Here is a 23,175-nt window from a genome sequence, read left to right as displayed (position 1 = left end):
TAGCACATACATTCAAGTATTGGAGTTACACAACATTTTGCATTAAATGTCCCAAGGAATGTCCAAATGTGGCACCCTCTGATCCAAGACACCTTACAGAAAGACCAGAAAATTCCAGATGAATTTATAATATAACATGAAAGTTAATAATAGGACAGCTATGGTCTCCAGACCAATAGTAATCACGGAACTCAAGAGTGGACAGAGTAGCTTTGCAATTTTAGCACAGATCTAGTAAAATTACGTTGCATGGTTACTGATAGGTCGAGAATTGCTTGGTATCAATGTTTAATATGTGATTTGACATCAAATTCATTCAAGGGGTTAAGGTCACCCTTATGCCTTGCAGCATTGGTACTCAAAGTCTTTCCATTTACTATTTTCTGTTGGGCAAAAAGGATCATTGACAAATTTGTCCTTCAGTGTCATTACATATCAGTGTCTAGAGTGCTGTGCATTTGTTTACTTGCAATTGCTTATTTTCTGTTAAGACAGGATAGATTCAATGTTGGTGGCAGCTGTATTTCTGATCTTAGCTTCAAACTGTATACACTTTGTAGATGCACAAGTATCAGTAAGATACTGTAATGCTTGCTTATTTGGAATGAGTGGATGATTCAGGATTGCTGCAGTATGGGGAGTCAGCACAGACATGGGTTGGTGTTGATGCTCTGTGACTCATTTATTATAAAGCATTATATCCCCACATCACATATAGATATACTCTATTTAACAGAAAACATCTCAGGGGTACCCTCATAAGAGCTATCCGTTACAGAGGATACAATTATATTTTTTAGTACATCGATGACATTTGATTCCAATTTCTCATAGGTGTGAGTGGACACAGAAGAATATGTGCTCAAAAGGCTAAAGGCAGCAATCAAACAACCATTGCCACCCTCTCGTCCCCCACATCCATTACTACAGTGAGTGCAAACTCTTCAAGATGTTCGTGACAATGTACCAGTAATGCCATAATTCATTATTTATAGCATTATGACTGATTAATTGATCAAATTAATAAACAGCATATCTCCTATTTTCCTTCATTTGCAGGTGGCTGGGAAACGCTCCATGGTGCTGACTAATGAAGCCAGGAAGGAGATGGTGAAGCAGGCCAGAGCTCTAAAAGATGAGCGCAAAGCCATGCTAGACAGCAGACACACATACCTCATTGCCAAGATTGCCAGTACACTCAACCTGGGAGAAGCAGACGTGGAAGAGGCTCTTCTTTCTGATGATAAGGTGGGTCAAATATGATTTAATTAAAATCATTTGAATTATTCTGTTGGTTAATTATTGTTTGAATTATTATATTGTTTCATTACTCTGGCTTTATTTACTTTATTGCTGAATTTCTAGAATATAAATGTAAATGAAATAAATACAAAAATTAATTGATTATTATTTGTGTCTCGACAGTTTGGCATGATTGAGGATTTTTTTTCTTCCAATGGGTCTAAGAAATTACTTTTCTACTATCAGGTACTGCAGCCGGTAAGGCTTAATCCTAAACTTAAATGTGGTTACAATTCACTGCTAAATATTCTCAAATAAGTCATCAGGTAATGTCTTTTCACCTTGCTTCTCAGACTCATGGGAACACATCCTCTTGGACAGACTCTGTCAGCGGAAAATCCGGAGGGAAGAAACTGTTCATCACTACGGGCACTACAGAGGTAAATATGAAAATTTTTTGTAGACATATCTGTAGACACAGAATTACAGAGTATTCTTCAGTACCTTTAGTTTCACATAAGTCTAACCAGCACTTACTGATATTTTCTTTTACTGGTTGTTTGAGAGAAGTCTACTTTTTCAGTGAAGTAAACTTGTTCAAAGAAAACATATTGCTGCCATCATATTATTATTCCCTTTGAAACTTCATAAGAGAATGAACACACCCTAAACATCTAAATATTTTATTTCAAATCATTTTTAAGCACATTGTGTATCCATTCATGAAGAAATGTTTACACAATGTCTTTACAATGCTTCAAAAATAAAAAAAGAGAAATTAAGTGGTTTTCTTATCACAGCAATGATAGGTTGTTACATGTCAACATATCATATAATTGTAGTGGGTTTGTTGCTATGGTAAAAACTGTTCCATTGCTTCCACTGATTATGAACTCAAATCCACTACAGAACCTGAATGGCTTTTGTTTGTTTTTTCTGCGGAACACGGGTAAGGCCATAACGACCTCTAATGTGTCACAGGTGAGTGGAGTCTCTTAAAGGAGTTTAATTGTTACCTCAGAAGTGTTGCATTGTTGCATTCTATGTCAATAAGCATATTGTCTCCACTGCAGGAGGTGAATTTTGGAATACTTGACTGCATGAATGGGAACATTTTGCACAATCTAGAGAAGCTTTTCACTCAAGTCTTATATCCTGCACTGAGTTCACAAGAGGTATTATACCCATGTAGTCACATATTAATGTTGTATTGTGGATGCACATGTCATGGTTAGCCCCTGCCCCAGATGTCAGTCACATATGTTTTGTTTATGTAGCCATGTGTGTTCGTAGTCCCTCCTTGTATTTTGTAACCTGGCCTTAATAAACTTTGTAATTGAATGTTTCCAGTTATATGAAAACCTATTCTGATCTCATGCAATGCATCTTTAGTATGTGGAAATGTTCTAGTTATTGGTGTATGGCTCAGCAGTGCTTTAGTCACAGCATGCAAATATTGGGCTAGAGCAGCTTTCCTTTGGTTATGGGCAACACAGGACTCATCATTGGCATCACTTTAGTCTGGCCTTACTCAAAGTTACTTATATATGTAAACGATTAAATCAGTCAATTTGATAAGACATTCCAAGCTTATTAGGCTAACTGTAGTCATTTCCTTGCAGAGAATACAATTGTTTATTAGATTTTTGTATATTTGTACTAATTTAATACTACTACTACATTGAAAAAGGCATTTTTTTAAATTAAAATATAATCTCATGCACAGTTATCATTGTTTGATGTGAATGAAATGATTTAAACCCTGGAAATAAATAAAACAATATATTTTAATGCCCAGATTTGTAAATGTAAAATGTAAATGTACCATATTTTGTCAGTTGTGATTTTTACACCACAATCGAAATTTGTCCTCCGCTTTTAACCAATCTGTGCAGTTAGAACACACACACACACACACTAGTGATTACTAGGGGGCTGTGGATCACACGTGCCCAGAGCGGTGGGCAGCCGTAGCCCGGCGCCCGGTTAGCAGTTGGGGTTAGGTGCCTTGCTGAAGGGCACCTCAGTCATGGCCTCAGGTCTGGGAATCGAACCCACACCCCTCTGGTCACAAGACCAGTTCCCTACCACCAGGCCATGACTGCCCCAAATCATGAACAAATCATGAATCTTGAACTAAAAGACCTTCGTAGTGGGTTGTTGTGACACCACTAAACCATGATTTATACAACCAATGTTGTAATTCTAGGAGGTGACTTTGATTAACCAGCAGAAGGCTTGGTTGGAGCTGGAAAGGATTTACTGTCCATTGCAGCAAGCAAACCTAAAACAGCTCCCAACAGGCAAAAATAAGGAAGGCACACTAGGCGCTACCATAACGTCTGGGGCACTGAAAGGGTGCAAATATAGTAACTCTTGATAAAACATGAAGATATCCGCCAATTCGGGCTGTAGAGTTGAGTGTGTCTCTCACAAGGAATACGCAGCACTGATTGGTGGGACCTATATGGTTAAATAGGCAGTGTATATAGGAAACAGGTACAGATGATATTTGTTAGTACGCTGGTGACTGCGAACGTGGAACTGAGGGCGTGGCGGAGTGACGTGATTGACGTGATGTGGGTGTCTTTCTTGAGCGCCAGGACCGGCCTGCCATGACATAGGAAAATACTGACTACATTATTCAAGCTAGTGGCTTTGCTTTTTCAAAATAAACATGAAATTCACAATAAATATACATTTTCATATTTTAATGTTTTTATATTAGTAAATTTGCTAATGCCATGCTTAAAAACAGTGTGGTTTTTCTAAAGGGAATTTAGCTGCCTGTATCCTCTATCCTATGAGTTAAGAAGTACTTAGTAAGTTATGAATGGGTCAGAACACTCTTTAGTTATGAACAACTATAAGTACGACGTAAGTTATGAAGAGTATCGGGCAACACTTGTAAACGTAAAATGTTCTTAAGTACGAGGTTATGAAGTATTTAGCATACGAACATGTTGGGAAATGCACCCCAGGTCATTCAAAAGTTATTTATTTTGTTCAAATATTCATGCATTTCAGAAATAAAACAATGATACAACTTGTGAATAATGAAAATGTCCATGAAATCTGTGTGCTTGTTTTATGATTTGATTACATCATATGCAGCTGTAATGAACTTCCTGTAATGTACTGTACGTTAGATGTTACATATAGTCACATTCAACCCAGCATTATTATGGAAATGTACCAGTGTAGAAAGATAATTCAATTCACATTGCTGAAAAATGTAATCTAGCACTGTTCCAGTTTACATATGAAAGGGGCTTCCATTTATGGAATTCACCTTCTTTTCCAGGATTGGGGGATCATGAAAGAGGGTCAGAAAAATTCTAATGTTCAGGACTTCCTGGCCTCTGTGAATACATTTATCTGCAGTCTGTCTTCAGCTAGGAGAAACTTGGAAGACAAGTTTCAGCTTCACACAGTGACATCTGTTCCAGATCTCAGCCACCTTCAGGAACCTGCAGATTACATAAATGCAGGTAAAAGGCATTATTCCTATGTTATTATTCTTGAAACATAAGTAAATGTAAATGTATTATGTATAATGAGCTAAATGTAGAAGTGCAAGTAATAGAAATGCATGTAACTCAGAGAAAGTTACTTTCTGTTGTCACGATACATCCGGACCCCTCCCTTTGGGGCATGTGTTCATGTAGTCTTCATGTCCATATGTGTATTTGCGTGGGTATGGTTGTATGTGAGTGTGTTCATCGTTCTCACCTGTGGCTCGTCTTGTCATTACTTGAGTCTCGTGTTGTTCATCTATTTCATGTGCGTTTACGCAGTGTCCCGTGCTCGTCTTTGTCAGAGTCAAGTCCATAAGTGTGTTTATGTAGACATGCGCTGTATGTGCTACATTAGTGTGAATAAATGTGTATGACAAACGCACTCACCTCATTGTGCTGCCTACCCTCACCGTTACATCTGTATTCTGTTACCTGTGAAGTATTCATCAACACCACACAAAAATGATGCATTGCACTTCAACTAATATGTGCATGTATATAGCATAAAAATGAGCAGGTAGATGGCAATAAAATTGTGGAAAGATTTGTAAGGACTGAATTAAAAAAACTGAGACTCAGGAATGAACTTGGTTGGAAGGTCAAGGTCTTGGACAATGTTTCACCTGATTTCTTGCTGAAATGTACCAAACAAATGCTTTGGTTTAGGCTGTTAATGCAAAGGAAAAGTTGTTCATTATTTATTGTTTGTTACCTCAGTAAAGACCAGGTTAAAAGTCTGTGATGACAGAAGCAAAATATTTTTGCGAAACCCAATTGTATTGTATATTATTGTCAGTTTCAAATGAAAAATCTTAATTATACATAAAAAAATTGAACAGCATCAAGTGTAATTCATGAAGATGACCAATAGAGAGTGTGGACAGTCTTTCCTTTTCCGATTTGTAGTGCGAAACATGGTGATTTTTAGTTATATCTGTAACCACTGGTGAATTATATAGTGAATTATATAGTGCCCTCACCTATTGATTGAACGCTTCTCCAAATCCATTTTGTTTGTCATGTAATGAAAAGGAAAAGCAACTGGTCTAATGTCCTCAAATGTCTTCGCTGTGTCTAGTGATGCTGTATTCATTTCTGTATTTAGAGTAGTAGCACGATTGTTGTCTTATTAAAGGAAGCCTTTCTTACAACACATGCAGATTAGTACAAGAGGTGTTTCAGTCCTGCTATTTAAGGTTTGACCAATCATTTTGATGTCTATATTAATAAATAACAAACAATGATAACTTCTTTGGTTTGCAATGCTAGCACTGTATATTTGCTGCCGTGCTTTTGAAATCTTTGCAAATTGTAACATTTAAAATATATATGTGTCTCAATTAGACAAGGCAGCACTGAAGCCATATGGTGTCTTATGGCTTTCTCATCCCTAGCAAATAATTCTGAGCTGGTGGAGGGTTTCGAATCTGTGCTTTTGCACTGGGCCAAACAGATAGAGCAGGTGCTTGCTGAGAGTGAGCAGATGAGGAAAGAGGCAGACGACATTGGGCCCTCGGTAGAGCTTGAACACTGGAAAAGCAGAATGAACACATTCAGCAGGTAGGAAACCAGATTTTCCCTTCATGTTTGTGCATTTGATTGATTTAAGTTTTTAGGAAAAGCTAATAAAACTATTCACCTTATTTTACATTACATTACTCCACTATATAGTATTTAATAGTACGTGTTTGTTGACAGTCTTTTGGATGAAATAAAACAACCCCAGGTGAAGAAAATTATTGGAGTGCTACAGGTGGCCAAGTCTAAGACACTGAATAAATGGAAAGAACTGGTTAGGTCATATTGTTATTGCCTTCATAGACCTTATGTATTTGAAAGTTAACTCTTTGGAGTTTGCTTATATGACACATTACTTTTATTCACAGGATAGAAACATCACAGTTGTTGCCAATGAGGCCAAAGATAATGTGAAGTATCTTTACACATTAGAAAAGTTCTTCAGGGTACTGGGGAAGTGCACTCCGGTAAGATTCAAATCCATGAATTTAAACTAGCACTGCTATATAAATGTTTTTTACTATTGGTATGGTAACAGGTTATATGAGCTCTAGTGTTAAAGGATAATATGACACCATTGTGTCATATAGACCTTGATGTATGACCTGTAATCAAACATTTAATGATTCACAATTTCTTATCAGATCGTATTTGGCTTGTATTTTGACATGCACCCATTGCTCTTGCTTCTTCAGACTGATATGTTGGAACATATTCCCAGTCTACTGAATAGTATTCATATGATCCAAAGTGTGTCACGGTACTACAATACCGCTGAGCACATGACATCCCTCTTTGTCAAGGTCACTAATCAAATGGTAACAACCTGCAAGGCCTACCTGTGCCATGGAGTAGCCCGAATATGGGACTTGGACAGGTGAGATAATTTGGCATAGTCTTCTTTATTCATTTTAAAGTTATTATCTTCTTATGATTCTGTTAGCCCAGGTATTGGCACCCCCTAGCTCCCTTCACTGGTTCTTGTGGCTCCACAGTAGAATTAGAAATGAACTAACTAAAATAATAAATTATATGAATGAATGAATGAATGAATGTTCAATTTATATAGTGCCTTTCAGGATACCCAAGGCGCTTTACAATTTTAACACAGGTACAATATGAAAGTTATATACTGTGTACTATATATATATATATATATATATATATATATATATATATGTATATATACATACAGTATCAAACATTTATTTTTCTAGCGCATCTTATACAACAAACAAGAATGACACACATTAAATATCTCAACATAAACAAGGAACAAATATAACACATGATAACGTGACATGTACCAGGTGCAATGAGTGAACACACAAACACGGGACAAACAAACAAACAAGATCAAACTGAATAATTGAAAAGTTATAAACTAAACCTTCAACATCTTATTTTCATTTCAGACAAGAACTGTTAAAGAGGATTAGGGAATGTCAGCATCTGAACCAGGAGTATCAGCAATGTTTCCTGAGAGTGTGGGAGGAACTGCACCACCCCCTTCGCCACCAGTTTGATTTTAGGTATATTTAAACAAAGTGTTAAGATGTTCAAGAGGTATCTGTTAAGCAGATGGAAATCATCACATTTATGGTACCTTCAGTATATTTCTAGTTGAAACCTTTTCTGAAACCCTAATCAATCAAGATAGTATACATTCATTTACTGCTCTACTTCTGGACTTAAACTTGCACTATTTAAGATTAATTGAGTTGAATTGATTTATAAAACATTTTTTTTCTACATTTGGCAGTGAGAATTATATCTTTGGAAAGTTCAACACATTCTGTAAACATCTGGAGAATATTGTGGACATGGCTACAACTCTAGAGGATCTCTCAGCCTTGCATTTGATAAAAGTGGATGGCATTGAGAAAATACATGTAAGATATCAAGCCATCATAACCAGCATAAAATCTAAGTCTTACAATATGTTGGATCACCGGAAAACAGAGGTACACATCAGAAATCTTGTTCTGGTATTTGTTTAATTTTTATAAAATGCTACATTTATTACATGTGCATGCCATCAAATGCAATACTTTTTCAGTTTAACAGAGACTACATGGAGTTCAAAGCTCAAATACAAGGATTATATCAGTCTCTTCACACACTGATGGACACCTTTTTCCAACAGGCACTTTCTGTGAGGGTTTATGCAATCACTTAATATATAATGTGCAATAATAATTATAAATGTATAGAAAATTGGGTTGAGATTTAAGAACAACACATATCAAAACTAAAATATGTTTGCTGAGTGCTGTTTGTAAACCTGAATACAGGCAGTCAGAACTAGGCAGAAATCTCTCGGTAAACAATACTTCACAATGCAGAAGAGCTTAGAAAAGGCTTATATAGATAGAGAAGGGGGTGGTGTAATTTAAAGTAGGTTTAAACATTAATATTCTGGGGAATGAGAACGAGAGTATCTAGGAGTTGGGATTCTGGGTGGAGTCAGGGTTTAACTAAAGTGAGGTGGATCTCTGACAATTGAACATTTTGAAAAACGTTTGGATATGGCAAATTGTGCCTAAACATATTCAAAGACCAGTGAGTAAACCATCATTTAAAAATTTAACATCTTAATTTTCTTATATTTAATTTGGAAAGATTTATAGAATTACTCCTCAAAGTCTTTTTTGGTTTTATTGTTTTGTTGATTCTAAGACTGAACAGCTTATGGATCTGTTGTCAAAGTTTGAGAATGGTGTTGGTAAGAAGATGGATTTCAGTGAGAAATACACAGTTGTCCTGCACCGTTTTGCCTGTGACTTGGAGCATGTGCGAAAACTCTACCAAAAACACAAGCACAATCCTCCCATTCCTCGCAACATTCCCCCTGTAAGTGAGAGGTCCTTCATTTCTAATGTAATCCTTCCTATCCTTCCTACAGGAGCTCTGCTAAATACAGAGTGACATAGTGGGGTTTCTGTCTTCTGTTCTCTTTCATCTTCTATAGGTGACTGGGAAAATTATGTGGTCGCGACAGTTGTTCAGAAGAATTCAGTCAACAATGGAAATTCTGAAAGATAAACTGCAACTGTTACGGGTAATAAAAATATCTATCAAATATAAAATGTGTACTGTATAATCATCCACTGTTGTTTTAGTCTTTCTGTCTGGTATTCATACATACTGTTATCTAGTCTTTGCTTGTTTAGATTTTTGTACACCTATAGTACACCTATAATGTCATTTAGTATAAATGACTTGTCAGTAATGTGAAAAATGTTTTATAAAGTTAACCAAAATCAGAAGCACATATACCCCATTTTAGATTTTTGTGGATTCCTTTAATAAATTTAGTAAAACCAAAGTAGTAAGTAAATATGCATTTAATCAAATAATAGGTAAGATTGAAACTTCAGTTGAAACATGCTTTCACATCAGCATAATTTCACTACTTGTGTTGTTTATTAGGGCCCTGAGGTGAAGAAGATTATCAGAGTGTATAACAAAATTGCAGCAGTTCTAGTGGAGTATGAAGTGCTGTATTATAGAGGCTGGGTCAATGCAGCTGAGGTGGGACAACAGGGCCTCAGCTCCTCGATTCTCATCAGACACCCAGAAACGAAGGTGCATACAAATTTTTTTTTTACATTAGCCTTTTTATGTGGAGTTCACTCTCTGTAACGTTGTTGGAAACCTAAAGATGAATTGTTGTAAATAGGTAATTAGAACGCAGGTGTAACAAGTAAGTCCAGCTCACTGTACCATCACTGTGAAATGAGTCATTTAAATACATCAGGAATTTGGGATTTCAGCATTGATTGATTCCAGTAACATTGTGTCATATGCAAGAGCCACTAGTACAATCAGATTGATTTTTTATCCGTTCATATGAGCAAGTTAAGACAATTTGTCACATTAATCAATTTCATTTCAAATTTTCTCTTAGGCTCAAACAAAAACTGTGTGGTTTAGATCTGTCATGTAAGTCAGGCATAGCTGCTGACCAAAAAAAATTCTTCTTTAGCTTGAAGAATTGCAAAAATATTTGAGTGTCACGTTGAGGGGAAGGCAGGATGATGAAAGCTGAGGCTCAGTCAAGTAGCGGGCTTTATTGACAGATAAAGTGGACTCTACAAAGACGAGCACAGAACACATCCAAGATGAATATTAAATGCGTAACATGTAGCAAGCCCCAGGTGTGACACATTAGCAACAAGACGAGTGAACACACACATATAACCACGCCCACAGGAATTTCATATATGGATACAAAAAGAAGCGGACATGCACAAATACATACACATACAGTACACACACCCAAAGGACAAGGGTAGTAACATGGCTTAAACATTAATTAGACTTTGTTTATAAGTATTTTATGGTTATGCAGTTTGATGATAGTTTTTTATTTTTAACTGGGTTATTCTCCAGTACTAATGTTGTCTGTGGCAATAACCCTTCATCTCTTCCGCTAGAACATTGATGTCTTTGAACATTTTACACAGTGATAAATTAGACATAAATTCAAATTCACCATTCTAGGAGATCTATGTTAACTTGGATCCTGTTGTCCTGGAGGTACTAGAAGAGGCAAAGTACATGCACAGGTTAGGGATGCATGTGCCAGATGCCATCCTCAATATGTATGCCAAAAAAGCTGAACTGAAAATCCATGAAAACAAGTGAGTGGGCCTGAAAAACATTCACAGTTCTTCACTGAATATCTTAATTTGGCTTTAGTAGAATTTCTTATGGATTAGTTCCCACATGGAAATCTTTGTTTCTGCAGATTGATGGAGATGCTGCAAGACTTCAAGGCAGCAGTAAAAAAGATTTCTCCACTGCTGCAGCCCCTGATGAAGCCTTTCATCAGTCGTGTGGAGACTGCACTTTCTCCTGGACTAATCAGTCTCTCGTGGACCTCTCTAAACATTAGCAGATGTAAGGCACTTTCAGGGAATGCACATATTATCATATACTTATTTTGTATTCTGTCAAATAATTAGTCATGCATATTTGAATACCTAAATATGAGAAAAACTTCAAAAGCCCATTTTTGGGTTTTAATTCTTTAAATAACTTTTATTACTTTAGCTTCACTTAGATGTTTCACTGGACATATTGATTGATGTATTGCACAAAAAGCCAGAAAAATATAAGGCCAGTGCAATTTGTTATCAATTCCTGCCATTCGTCCTGGTTTGTAACTGCATTTTGCAAATGAAAACCTTTGATTTCACTTTCTGGAAAAAGCAACAAGACTAATCCTAATCAGTATGAATTAATTCATTGTGAGGGTTGCTGTAGGCACTTTGCCTTCTTGCCTGACCAGTGTAATGGGTAATTGACATCCATAAAATTGTATTTATAATGTTTGACCTTGCCAATCTTAAGATGTCATAAAGCATTCGGTTGTATTTTGATTGACATTCATGGTAGCCAATCTGCAATCTGCTCAACAAATTACGTTCGCCACCCCCCCGCTCAACAAATTAGCCCCCCCCCCCCCCCCCCCCCCCCCCCCCCCGCAGTCCTGTCCAGACCCAATCTCATTCCTGATTAACTGGATATGGACCCAAATGCCATCCCATCCGGACCCAGAATAAATAAATTGTTAAAAATATTTCTTAATTTTGACGGGAGAATTAATTTTAAACTGGAGCATTTATTTCAGCGCTATTTAAAAAAACACCCCGTCACGAGTGTTACGTTCGCCACCCCCCCCCCCCCCCCCGCTCAACAAATTTCATTCGCCACCTCACAACCCCCAACCCCCCAGTAGATCTTTCTGACTTGGTCATCCTATAAGTAGCTCGCAAGCTGAAAACTTGTGGGCACCCCTGTCATAAAGGCACCCGACTATGACACCTAGGAGGGAAAAGAATAGGAACTCTTAAAAAATATTATTAACAATTTCCCACAGGCTCCTATGGTGGCCCTGAGAGCAAAACGAAAAAGCTCAAAATGCTCAACGCGAGCGCTACATTTTGGAAATGTGCTGCAAATGTGCTGCAAATTCAAAAACTTTGTAAATCCAGTCACAACACAACAGAAGTGTTTCTAGACTAATTGTTTTATGCAGGGACTAGTTTTTTGTTTGTTTTTTTTTTTTTACTACAAAGAATGAAACTAAACCTATATATAAATCTACTAATCTAAACCAGAGATATAATAATAAACAACAAAGAATAGAAAATGAAACAACAACAGAGAATAATAAGCAACTGTCGATGGTCATTGGATTTTAATGGATTATATGGCTAACGTAAGATGTCTCTAACTAGCGTAGGACCCTGGGTTTGAGCTCTCAGAAAGAAATTAAAAAGGGGAAGAAAAAGGATTCTGGCAGAGGCTAATGGTAACAACAATTGCTAAACCAGACTTTGGGAGGGATAGACATAATTGGGAGACAACAGATTGGACTGGCACCCCAAAACAGCACATGAACTCTGAGCGTCTTACTGTGATGCAGGCAGGACACGTCCACAGGGTTGCCAACTTTTCAAGATCACTTGGAGTGAGAGGGGGGGGCGAACATAAGTTTTTGAGTGGGGGGTGGCATGTAACAATTGTTTAGCGGGTGAGGGGGCGCCATGTAGCGATTGTTGTAAAATAAATGGGTCTTATTATTTACATTGAGGGGGCGGGACACCTCGCCGGAGGGGGCGATGCCCCCCTTCGCCCTCCCGTGGCGCCATACCTGGTCCAGTATAAATCTTGGATTTAAATTTATAACGACCTCTGAAATATTTGCATCCTCAGGTATGAGTTTTAACAAAGAACTTCGTGAGTTGTGAGCTCTGTGTCCTTCAGAGGAAGGGTGATCATGACCAGAACACTTTTTATTGTCTTTCCCCCGCACTTAGGAGATCAATTAAGGTTAGGATTCTTAACTTTAGAGAAGAAGACCATAGAGCATAGGAACTCACCCAAGCACTTTAAGGGATTAGATGAGGTCAGTCTCTCACATTTTGCAAGGGGAGGTCATCTCTGTGTCGTGATGGTGAAGTGGCCTTGTCTATCTCCACTACATACTTATTTTCCTTACTGTACTTTAGTGACTAACACATGCACAAACTGACATTTAGCTTCTGTTTTTGAAAAAACGCACCCTCTCTCTCACACACATACACACATGCCTTCCTATGCAAACAAATACAGCTCTAGCTCATGAATGCTTTCATATAATAAGACCAAACATCACAGACATTACACAGCCATACCCATACCATTGGTGTACCCGTACCCGTAATCGCTGCTTGCGGCTATATTTTTAATTGCAATCGTTTACTTTCTGCTTTAGTTGTAGTCAATGTCTATGGAGCTCTGCAAGAAATGAATCAAGTGGCAAACGTGACCATGGACATACTGGAGTGTCGCATTGAGCGGATTTTGGAGACCATGTCTTGCACCACCCTACTTGCCCTTCCTGAAGAAGACGCAAAGGTTCCCCAAGACTTCCTCATCCAGACTGAAAGCATCGTGAGATCATCAAGACATACACTGACTTTGTGAGTTAAATCTTTCACAATACACTACTTTAAATTTAAAAGCTATTCCATTATAAAAAGTAAAAATATACAGTATAATTATATTAACGCATAAATATATAAATGCACAATTGTATGACTTGTCAAAAATGTGCTGTTATTACTATACACTGTGATATATATTGCATATAACAAATTCTAAAACCCACATCTATCTTGAATGTTGAGTTTGGTCTTTTTCTAAAGGAAAAGAACATAAATTAACACAGTGATGATTTGGGGGTGGGTGTATATTTGGCTCAAACTCAAACAAACACTTAAACACACACATTGTTAGGTCAATCAATCAGTTAGTATCTCATTTACAAATATACTCAAGATTAAATACAGAAGTGGATTAATATATCATAAACATAAACTAATACAATCCTTCTCCCTCTTCCTTCACAACACAAGAAGCCTTGATATAATGCGAGGCTTGAAGCACGATGCCAGTTGGACAGTGTCTTTTTACTTTCACTTTATATTGACGGAAACACAGGTAGTCAAAGCAGTGATGTCATAAAGGCAAACAATTACTGACAAAGAAGAAGAAGAAGGGTGATCACGACCAGAACACCCTCTTGCACTTTTTATTGCCTCTCCCTAGCACTTACGTGATCAGATAAAGTTAGGATTCTAAACTTTGGAAAAGAAGACCATTGTTGGGAGTTATGAGTTCCTTAGAGCATGGGTAGAAAAACTTCTTTACATTTCCCAAGCATTTAAAGGGATTAGATGATGTCAGTCTCTCACACTTTGCGAGGGGAGGTCATCTCTGTGTCGTGATCATTGAAGTGGTCTTGGCTATCTCCACTACACACACCAGAAGATGCCCACAGAAACGGATCATATATAGACATATGTAGACAAGCCTGGAGGTATCTGGGGCTGTACCGTGGCATTTGAATGCTGCACAAAATTTAACATGTCTTTTGCAGAAAATGGAAAAAAATAAACATACTTATGCATTCATTTCACAGAATAACTCTCCACATTCTTGGTTATTTGTTGATAATAACAAATATTTGTTGTTGCCAATTTACATGTGCATCTCAATAAGTTACAAAAAGTGATACACATATATTATATAGATTCTTGACAAACAAAGTGATCTATTTCAAGTGCTTATATCTATTAATGTTGCAGCTAATGAAAACCTAAAAGTCACTATCTTAAAAAATATGAATATTTTATAAGATGCTTAATTCAGAAATGTTGGCCTACTAAAAAATATGTATAGTGAATGCATTGAACACTTGGTCAGGACTCCTTTTGCACAAATTACTGCATCAATGCGATGTGGCATGGAGGCGATCAGCCTGTGGCACTGTTGAGATGTTATGGAAGCCCAGGTTGCTTTTATAGCAGCCTTCAGCTTGTCTGTATTGTTGGGTCTGGTGTCTCTCATCATCCTCTTGACAATAGGTCAGGCCAGTTCGTTGGCCAGTCAAGCACAGTGATACTGTGATTATTAAACCAGGTATTGGTACTTTTGTCAGTGTGGACAGATGCCAATATAAAATTTCCATCTCCAAAAAGTTTGTCGGCAAGACAGACGGATATTTTAATTTAGAATTGTAATACACAATAAATCTATGAAAAACAAAATCTGTCTATCAAAAGTGTAAGATTCTGCTCTAATGACTTTCTTCTACAGTCAAAGTCAACAGGTAGAGCAGTCCATGTATGAGATCATCGAGGAACTAAAAAAGGTGATGAAGCAAGGTGAGATGGTGAACTTGGAGGTAAGATAACAACAAAAACTTTTTGGCAACATCACAATATCATAAACTGTTAATATTGCCTTAGTTGGTTTTGTCCAGGTTAAGGTTAATATTAGGCAAGACAAACTAGTCTGCAAATTGTACTGTAATGATTCTGTAATGATACTTCTGGAATTTGTACTGTAATGATGGTGTAATGATGCTCCCGCTGGAATCTTACTTTCCCTGAGGGAAACCCTCCCAAAGGGCTCGATAATCGAATTGCATCGCAGTGGTGAAATGGTTAAATACCCCGCCTCACCCCCCCCCCCCGCCTTCCTCAACAAAACAGGGTTCTGTATTTCCTAATTTAGACTATACTGGAATCTATCATTTATTTGTATGTAGGGCTCCTTCCCATGCTTTCATCTGGATGTTAAACAGAAGACCAGGTGCCAAGTTTGTCTGCCTTGCTGTTTCTACACCATGATGGGTCAGTTGTGTCAAAGGAACACTGAGGCACTGGTTAAAGGTTTGTGTTTGGACACAAATTGACATGTCCCTGTATTTTCAATGCTTCACTACACCTTTCTGAATACATCCTGAATTTTTTGTTCATGTACACATGCAGAGCTTCTTTTAAAGATGTGTTTCTTTTGAAAGCTACCAAGCTCTCCCTGGATTCCTTGAGGCGCCGTATCCATGTTATGAACCCTACATATCACTCTTCCTCATCCAGTCCTGCAGGTCATAATCCTTTATTCAGAGCCTCTGTTGAACTATCCATTCCCAACATCATCTTCAAACCCAACTTGGAGGAAGTACAGGTATTAATATAATTTTATATTTAATATAGATTACCTATCTGACACTTACTCCTAGCGAAAAATACAATTCCTACAAAATAAAAAAAATACCAATGCTACAAAACTTGCCATCCGTGCATGTAACACCGTGATGTGAAAGAACCTGAATTTGTACAAAGGCAATTGTGACGTTCGCGGGTCGGTGAAGGACGAGACAGGAATCCTCTCCAGGACAAACGTTACGTTTATTTAAACACACACAAGAGTGCAGACAGCGCATGTATAACATGGAACAATGTATTGAAATACATAGACTCAGACAACGACGAGCACAGGACACTGCACGAACGCACATTAAATAGACAAACCACATCAACCCCACGTGATGACGAGACGAGCCACAGGTGAGACGAATCAGCACAAGACGCACCCGCACTCACGGAGATCCACAGACGCAGACTAGTAGACGCAGACGACATAGACACACGCCCAAAAGGGAGGGGTTGGGGACCTCAACGTGACAGCAATGCTTTATTGGTTTACCTTACTGGGTAACAAAATGTTTTCATTCCCATTTGTCTGTGTTTTCTAGAGTATTCTGAACAAACTTGTGAATACCGTCTTGTCAATGGCAAAGGATATTCCACTCTGGAAATTTTCGCATTTACATCACAAACAACTACAGGTATTTTATTTTTGAGACTTATTTGTGAAAAAACTGTCCTTATTGAACAGACAAACTTCTTGATCATTTATATTTTGTTCATTGTTTATTGATCCATTCAACAATCAAAAAATCTTTAAATCATAGGTGTCAAACTCAAGGACCGTGGGCCATATCCAGCCCGTAATACAATTAAATTAAAATTATTATTATTATGGCCCAGTGACAGCAGCTGCCTTGCCGAATGATACATTCATGATACTGGGAACATTTCTGCATCATTCAAGTCAAACGTCTGTTATAGTCTGCAACACAATTGTAATGTCAAAGCCAGCACTTAACAATGATGAAAAGAAACAATTATTCTGAAAACAGAGTCTTTGAAAACCAATGGGAGACTGAGTATATTGTGGCGTTGTGTTCATAGCACTACAGTTGGTAATTAGGGGGCGGAGCATTCATGTTGCCTTTGTTCCAACTTGGTCACCGTTATGGACCTGGCTGGGTTTAAGGAGTCGGTGTGTTTTCACTTTAAAGCAGATTTCTCTTATTATTGATACTGTTGTTCTGTGTAAAAGAGCTGGTATCATGGTGAGTTCAATAAATGGTGGTTTATTAGTAATTTCCCTTTGTTGTAGTATGTTAATTGACATTTCTGGTAAACCTGTGTTTGAGTTTTGGCCCCTTGTGCAATTGAGTTTGGCACCCCTGAGTTAAATAAAAATACTGACCCAGTTCATTATTTTTGTTTGTGTACTCTGGTGAAGGCATGACTACTAAATTTGCATAGATATTAAGCTATTTGTTTGTGGTACTGATTTGAAGTTCCAGTAGAACTCTTCTTTCTTCTTCTCTTCCTTCTTTCATTTTATACCTCAAATATTCTAGTTGGAGCAATTAGCAGCACGAGAACTGGGAGATGATGGACCAGTCACCAAACAGCTCACACTCAAACCCCTTGAAAGGCAGATTGCTGAGCACAAGGATGTTGTTAAAACAGTTTCCCAGCTGAGCTCTATAGTGTCCTCCCTTAAAGTGAATGCTGGGGATGTTCTAGTAGATCTCACACATTTCTCTGCTCTGTGGACCCAGGTATGTAGTGCCCTCTCTTAGGATGAAGACTTATAAGTAAGCACATATGGTATAATAAGCAGAAATCAGTTCTGGGTGAGAAAGCTGTTGTGGGTGAGAAAGCTGCATATTTATAATCTTTCTTCTATTCAAGGATCCAGCTGAACAAGTGAATGCATTTTTGGAAACCAATCCATCCCTTCCTGAGTTCAGTGCTCAACTTTCATATTATTCTGTGAGTGTGCTTTTCAAGTATGGCATAATCAACAATGGGCCAGATTCATAAAACATGATGCTTTCGCCATTATGCCATGAACAAAAATTGACTGAAAATGAAATAATTCCTATTCCTTAAGTTGCCATGGTGATGAATAGCACACCAGTGTCAACTTACTGCTCTGGTAAATTCACCTGTGCCAAAGGTGATAGATAATCAAAACTGGAATGTGAATCAGGCCATGCATATTAGAAACCCATACCAAAAGACTTCCATATGCATAACAAAGTAACGCATTTGTAACTTTCACCAAGACAGGACGTGCATGGCTGCACTGAGCTGATGGCTTCAGATGTTCTAAATCATGGTAGAGCTGTAAAATTCTCTCGGGTTACCTTTGTTGATACAATGAAGAAAATAAGTATTTGAACACCTTTGACTTTGTTCTCCCACTTAGAAATCATGAAGGGGTTAGAAATTCTCATCTTAGGTGCATGTCCACTGTGAGAGACATAATCTAAAATATATATATCCGGAAATCATAATTATGATTTTAAAGTAATTTATTTGTGTTACTGCTGCAAAGTTGCAGGGTGTTCAAATATTTATTTTCCCTCACTGTCTCTTAAAGTACAAAAAATTATTACTGGATTGAAAATAACACAATAGTCAAAAGAATTGCTTTACAAAATTAAATACTTCCAGCTACAGACAGTTGACATTTACTTAAAAATATATTTCCTATATAACTCAAAAGGAGCTTAGTTTGTTGATCCCATGTAACATGGGCAAACCCACAATATGGTGACATTGCTTAAGATTTTGAAGTTTTCTCTGATGTTGCTAGCTTGGAATGTTACTTGACATATTGATCAAAAATCATAGTTTACTGTAACTTATAAATATAAATGTACTCATTTGGCAAAGATATTGAAATTTTATCTTTGGGTAGTTTTTTGCTTGTTGCAGTCTTTCTAATTTTCTCCCCAAACATGCAAATTGCTCATTGTCTTTGTTTCAATAGCATTTTGGTAAGGTCGATAATATAGTGGCAACTTATTAGTTATTATTAGAGAGATAACCAGACCTTTGCAGCTGCTATTATTATATATATATTTCATTTTAAATGTTCTCAAACACTAATGTCCTGCTACTTTTGATCTAATTGCAATGTTCGAACTGGGCAGGGAGAATGCATGTGCAGGAGATAAAAAGGTTTTATTACAGAAATTAAACAAACAACCAAACACAATACAAAAAACCAGGGGGGGGGGGGGGGGGGGGGTATTCCAGAAAGCAGGTTTAACAAACTCTAAACTTAACCCTGAACTCTTACCACGATCTGACATACTCAAGAGTTTTCAGTTCCAAAAGGGCTGATCGGAACACAGATAAATAAGATTTATCATGGACTTAAATGCGAAAATCAGCCGAGCATCGTATTTCACACCACTGTAGCTTGAAGTATTAATCAGCATGACAATTAGGCAATGAAAATTTTAAATAAACGAAATGTAACGCAGCGTAGGCTGCAGAGTGAGGAGGCGGACACAAACGCTGAGGGGAGCGAGATTCATTAAAGGGAAGTCCAAACTCAGGGTCGAAAAGGATAGCACAGGTCAGATCTACTAGGGAGTCAGAACATGACTCGTGACATACTAACACAAAGAGTACTCACACATCCAGACAGGCAGTGCTTAATTTGTAAATCAAACGATGCCGGAACGCAAACAGCGGCATGAGACAAGAGGCCAACAATGACATGAAAATTGTTGACATGAGGCCAACAATGTCACCGGATCGCACACAAAACGCAACGCTTAGGTGCACAAATGTCAAAATAGCAAGCCAATTCATATATATAAATTACTTTTAAATGATTTACGTGTGTTTTATAAGTGTTTTAAGTGCAGAAGTGCATTTAAGTGCATTTTCAAGTACTTCAATTCCAGCAATTTACAAATCTGAAACACAAAGCAACATTAAAATTTGTCAGGTAAATGTTCCTTCCCCTGTTTTTGAGGGGTGTTTCTTTATACTACTAACTAGCACACTAAATAATGTGACGCGGTAAGTATAAACACCTCCTCCGTTCGCGGAGGCGCGCGCTACGGTCACTTGCGAAAGTATAACTAGCTTTATAGGGGAGACGCCTAAAGGCATCGCTAAAAAGGACAGCTCTTATGTGATTTAGGAAGCCTGAATGTGGATCTTGTGTTTAAAAAAATTTATTTTATAGAATTATTTGTTCAATTAATTGGTTCAACGCAGACAGATTTCTTCATAACTTATAATTAGTAGGCTTGAAAGTTACCGGATCGAGGCAGACAGTTCCCGGAGCGCACCCTTCAAAATGAAAGAGTTCCCGGATCCTGTTCCGGCAGGATCCGGCTCAAATTAAGCCCTGCAGACAGGGAATCAGAAAAGGCAGGAACAAACTAGAACAGACAACAGAACAGAACCAGGTAAACTCATGAGGATCACAAATCACAGAATACAAACAGAGATTGTAAACTTCACAATAATCCACAAATCACATATACCAGAGTGTGCGAACTGAAGAAAACTTCACAAATGCACAAAAGACTCTATCAGGGACAAGGGAAACACTGGGACTATCTTTTATAAATATCCCATGGTTCCCAATGTCCAGCTCTGTCCACGTGTTCTTGTTATGTGCATCTGGTCTCCCTTTAGTGCTCTAGCATAGTAGTTCAGACAACTAAATATGCCGTGTAGATTGCCCTCTGTGTGGGCGTGGTGATCATCCAGGATCCTCGCCCAGTGTAGTATAGTTGATGTTCAGAGTTATTGCAAGACCAGGAGGGAACGAGATGAATGAACAACAGCAAGGGGGTCTTTTCACATGTGTTTGGCATTCCTCTGATACCACATTTTGTACCTTCTCAAAGGCATGGAGCTTGAGTCCTGTGATTTCATGGGCATTCATTTCATTTCATTTCATTTCAATGTTTATTTCAAATATGGAAAACTAAAAACAAAACAAATGATAAAACAGATAACAAAACAATTTTACATATTTGAATAGGAATGGGAAGAAGTATAAAACTTATTTAACCCCACCCTTCTCCAAAGCTTATTACAAAAAATTTAAAAATCTTATTTTTTTCCCTCACTCAATCACATTTCATAAATACTGAAACTACCATAACTCTGAAGTTATATAATACAAAAATATATTCTTAAACATAAATGTGCAGTATATATGCATACACTCATAAGTACAAGCATATACAGACATATACACAACCCCCTAAATGCCCATATATTACAATGTATATGCATAAATAATAATCAGGCACACTCAGCCTCCCTATATCTTTTAAAAATAATATTTTTGTACCTTTCTTTAAAAATTTTTATGTTTAGTTCCATAACCTTTCATGTCTGCTTTTGTGCTTGTGGCATCATCAAGTGCAATACGGTATGCTAGTGTGCTTTCTGTGGTGCACTGGCAGAAGGTCAGACATTGCCAACTTTGCTTTCTTGATTGTTTCATGACGAAATAGGTTCGCAATAAATGTATTAAAACAATATATATATATATATATTGCAGACTCTTGAAGCTAAGATTGAAGACCTCCCAGCCTTCTGTACTGTAGGCTTCATCCTTTATGACATCAGCTCTCTCAAGTTCTCCTTGATCCAGGAGTGTCGGTCATGGAAGAGGATATATGGGGGGGCCTTAAATCAGCGTGCCTCTACAGATATGGTGGAAATATATGCTTTTGTGGATGGAGTGAGCAAACAACTTCAGAGGCCTATTTCTGACCTGGAGGATGTGAGAGGAGCTATGGCAGCTCTAAGGGACTTGCACAAGACAGAGACACATATTGATGCCACTCTTGGGCCAGTAGAGGAGTCTTTTGCCCTCCTTAATAGACATGAACTGCAGTTCAGTGATGGAAATGCAGAGAGGATGGATAGCTTAACATATGCCTGGAAGACCCTTAAGACACTGGTGAGTTTTTTTTCCTTTTAAAGTTTCAGTTTAGTTTATAAAAGTAAGTGTTTAAAAATGACACTTAAAAATACTGTACTGAGAATTCAGTGATTTAAACTGGACATAAAGTGATTTGTATTTAATTTTCTCATTTACAATGAATATTTTCCTTGTCATGTTTCAATTTAAGGTTGTGCAAACCCAGAATACACTTGAGGTCATCCATCCCAGTATGAAAGCAGAGCTGGTTTCTGAGGTTGAAAAGTTTCAGTTTACAGCCCAAAAGTTCTACAATGACTACGATAACAGGTACTGAAGAAATGCAGTCTTCACTGTATATATTGTGTTAGTTTGGCATGAGCTCATCCATTACAGGTAGTCTGGCCTGAGATGTACTTGAATGAGGTGGTAAACTGCCAAGTACTTCTACTGTAAAGGTTTAATGAGACTCAAATTTCATTGAAGAGTTTGGGGTACATGTGATTATGCAGAAGACCACACATCTGCCTGCACTTTGCTCTCCCTTCCATGTTCATGTGCACCAGGACTAACATCAAACCAAATTGGTTCACAGGGTCATTTGAACTCCAGAGGCCAGCTATCCAGTAAAGTTTAACTTAGTCAGGGAGAGCAGGGAGACTTGGGTTAATGGACGGGTGTAGATTCTGTACTTGACCTGCACATCAACTACTCTGACTTTGCTGACTCTGATCTGACACCTGAATCTTGACCAGGGTAGACTTGTTTGAGGCCAAAGTGCACGTGGTAACTACTGATCCAAAATCACAATTATTCCAGTTTTCGGTCCTCCCATTGTGACGTCCTTGTAAACCAGACAGAATTTAATAGTTCTTCCAAAACTCAGTGGCTGGGATTGGACTGTGCTTCTACCTCTGGCGGCTTAATTACTCAGAATTAGCATAAGCAGTTTGAGGGATTGATACGTGTCACCATGCTATGAGGAGACTATTGAGGT

The 23,175-nt window shown here is 37.7% G+C and overlaps 1 protein-coding gene across 1 annotated transcript in view; it reads left to right on the top strand.

Annotated features, from left to right (window-relative positions):
- The window catches only part of dnah5l (dynein, axonemal, heavy chain 5 like), a 94,406-nt gene that overhangs the window by 3,106 nt on the left and 68,125 nt on the right, over positions 1-23,175 (top strand). Inside the window, exons 2-29 of the mRNA XM_076970508.1 lie at positions 835-929; positions 1,060-1,248; positions 1,426-1,488; positions 1,596-1,682; positions 2,152-2,223; positions 2,316-2,417; positions 4,547-4,733; positions 6,155-6,320; positions 6,459-6,552; positions 6,647-6,745; positions 6,974-7,155; positions 7,694-7,810; positions 8,041-8,242; positions 8,338-8,433; positions 8,958-9,131; positions 9,250-9,339; positions 9,711-9,866; positions 10,785-10,924; positions 11,032-11,183; positions 13,546-13,753; positions 15,432-15,519; positions 15,886-16,009; positions 16,141-16,304; positions 16,876-16,968; positions 17,836-18,039; positions 18,173-18,253; positions 21,813-22,217; positions 22,390-22,508. Coding sequence (XP_076826623.1) covers positions 835-929; positions 1,060-1,248; positions 1,426-1,488; positions 1,596-1,682; positions 2,152-2,223; positions 2,316-2,417; positions 4,547-4,733; positions 6,155-6,320; positions 6,459-6,552; positions 6,647-6,745; positions 6,974-7,155; positions 7,694-7,810; positions 8,041-8,242; positions 8,338-8,433; positions 8,958-9,131; positions 9,250-9,339; positions 9,711-9,866; positions 10,785-10,924; positions 11,032-11,183; positions 13,546-13,753; positions 15,432-15,519; positions 15,886-16,009; positions 16,141-16,304; positions 16,876-16,968; positions 17,836-18,039; positions 18,173-18,253; positions 21,813-22,217; positions 22,390-22,508 — 3,949 coding nt within the window. The remainder of the gene's footprint in view (positions 1-834; positions 930-1,059; positions 1,249-1,425; positions 1,489-1,595; positions 1,683-2,151; positions 2,224-2,315; positions 2,418-4,546; positions 4,734-6,154; positions 6,321-6,458; positions 6,553-6,646; positions 6,746-6,973; positions 7,156-7,693; positions 7,811-8,040; positions 8,243-8,337; positions 8,434-8,957; positions 9,132-9,249; positions 9,340-9,710; positions 9,867-10,784; positions 10,925-11,031; positions 11,184-13,545; positions 13,754-15,431; positions 15,520-15,885; positions 16,010-16,140; positions 16,305-16,875; positions 16,969-17,835; positions 18,040-18,172; positions 18,254-21,812; positions 22,218-22,389; positions 22,509-23,175) is intronic.

This window comes from Brachyhypopomus gauderio, chromosome 13 (assembly GCF_052324685.1).
Source record: "Brachyhypopomus gauderio isolate BG-103 chromosome 13, BGAUD_0.2, whole genome shotgun sequence".
Classification (NCBI taxonomy): domain Eukaryota; kingdom Metazoa; phylum Chordata; class Actinopteri; order Gymnotiformes; family Hypopomidae; genus Brachyhypopomus; species Brachyhypopomus gauderio.
The sequence above is the reverse complement of the archived record's forward strand: the minus strand, read 5'-3'. Positions and strand labels throughout refer to the sequence as shown.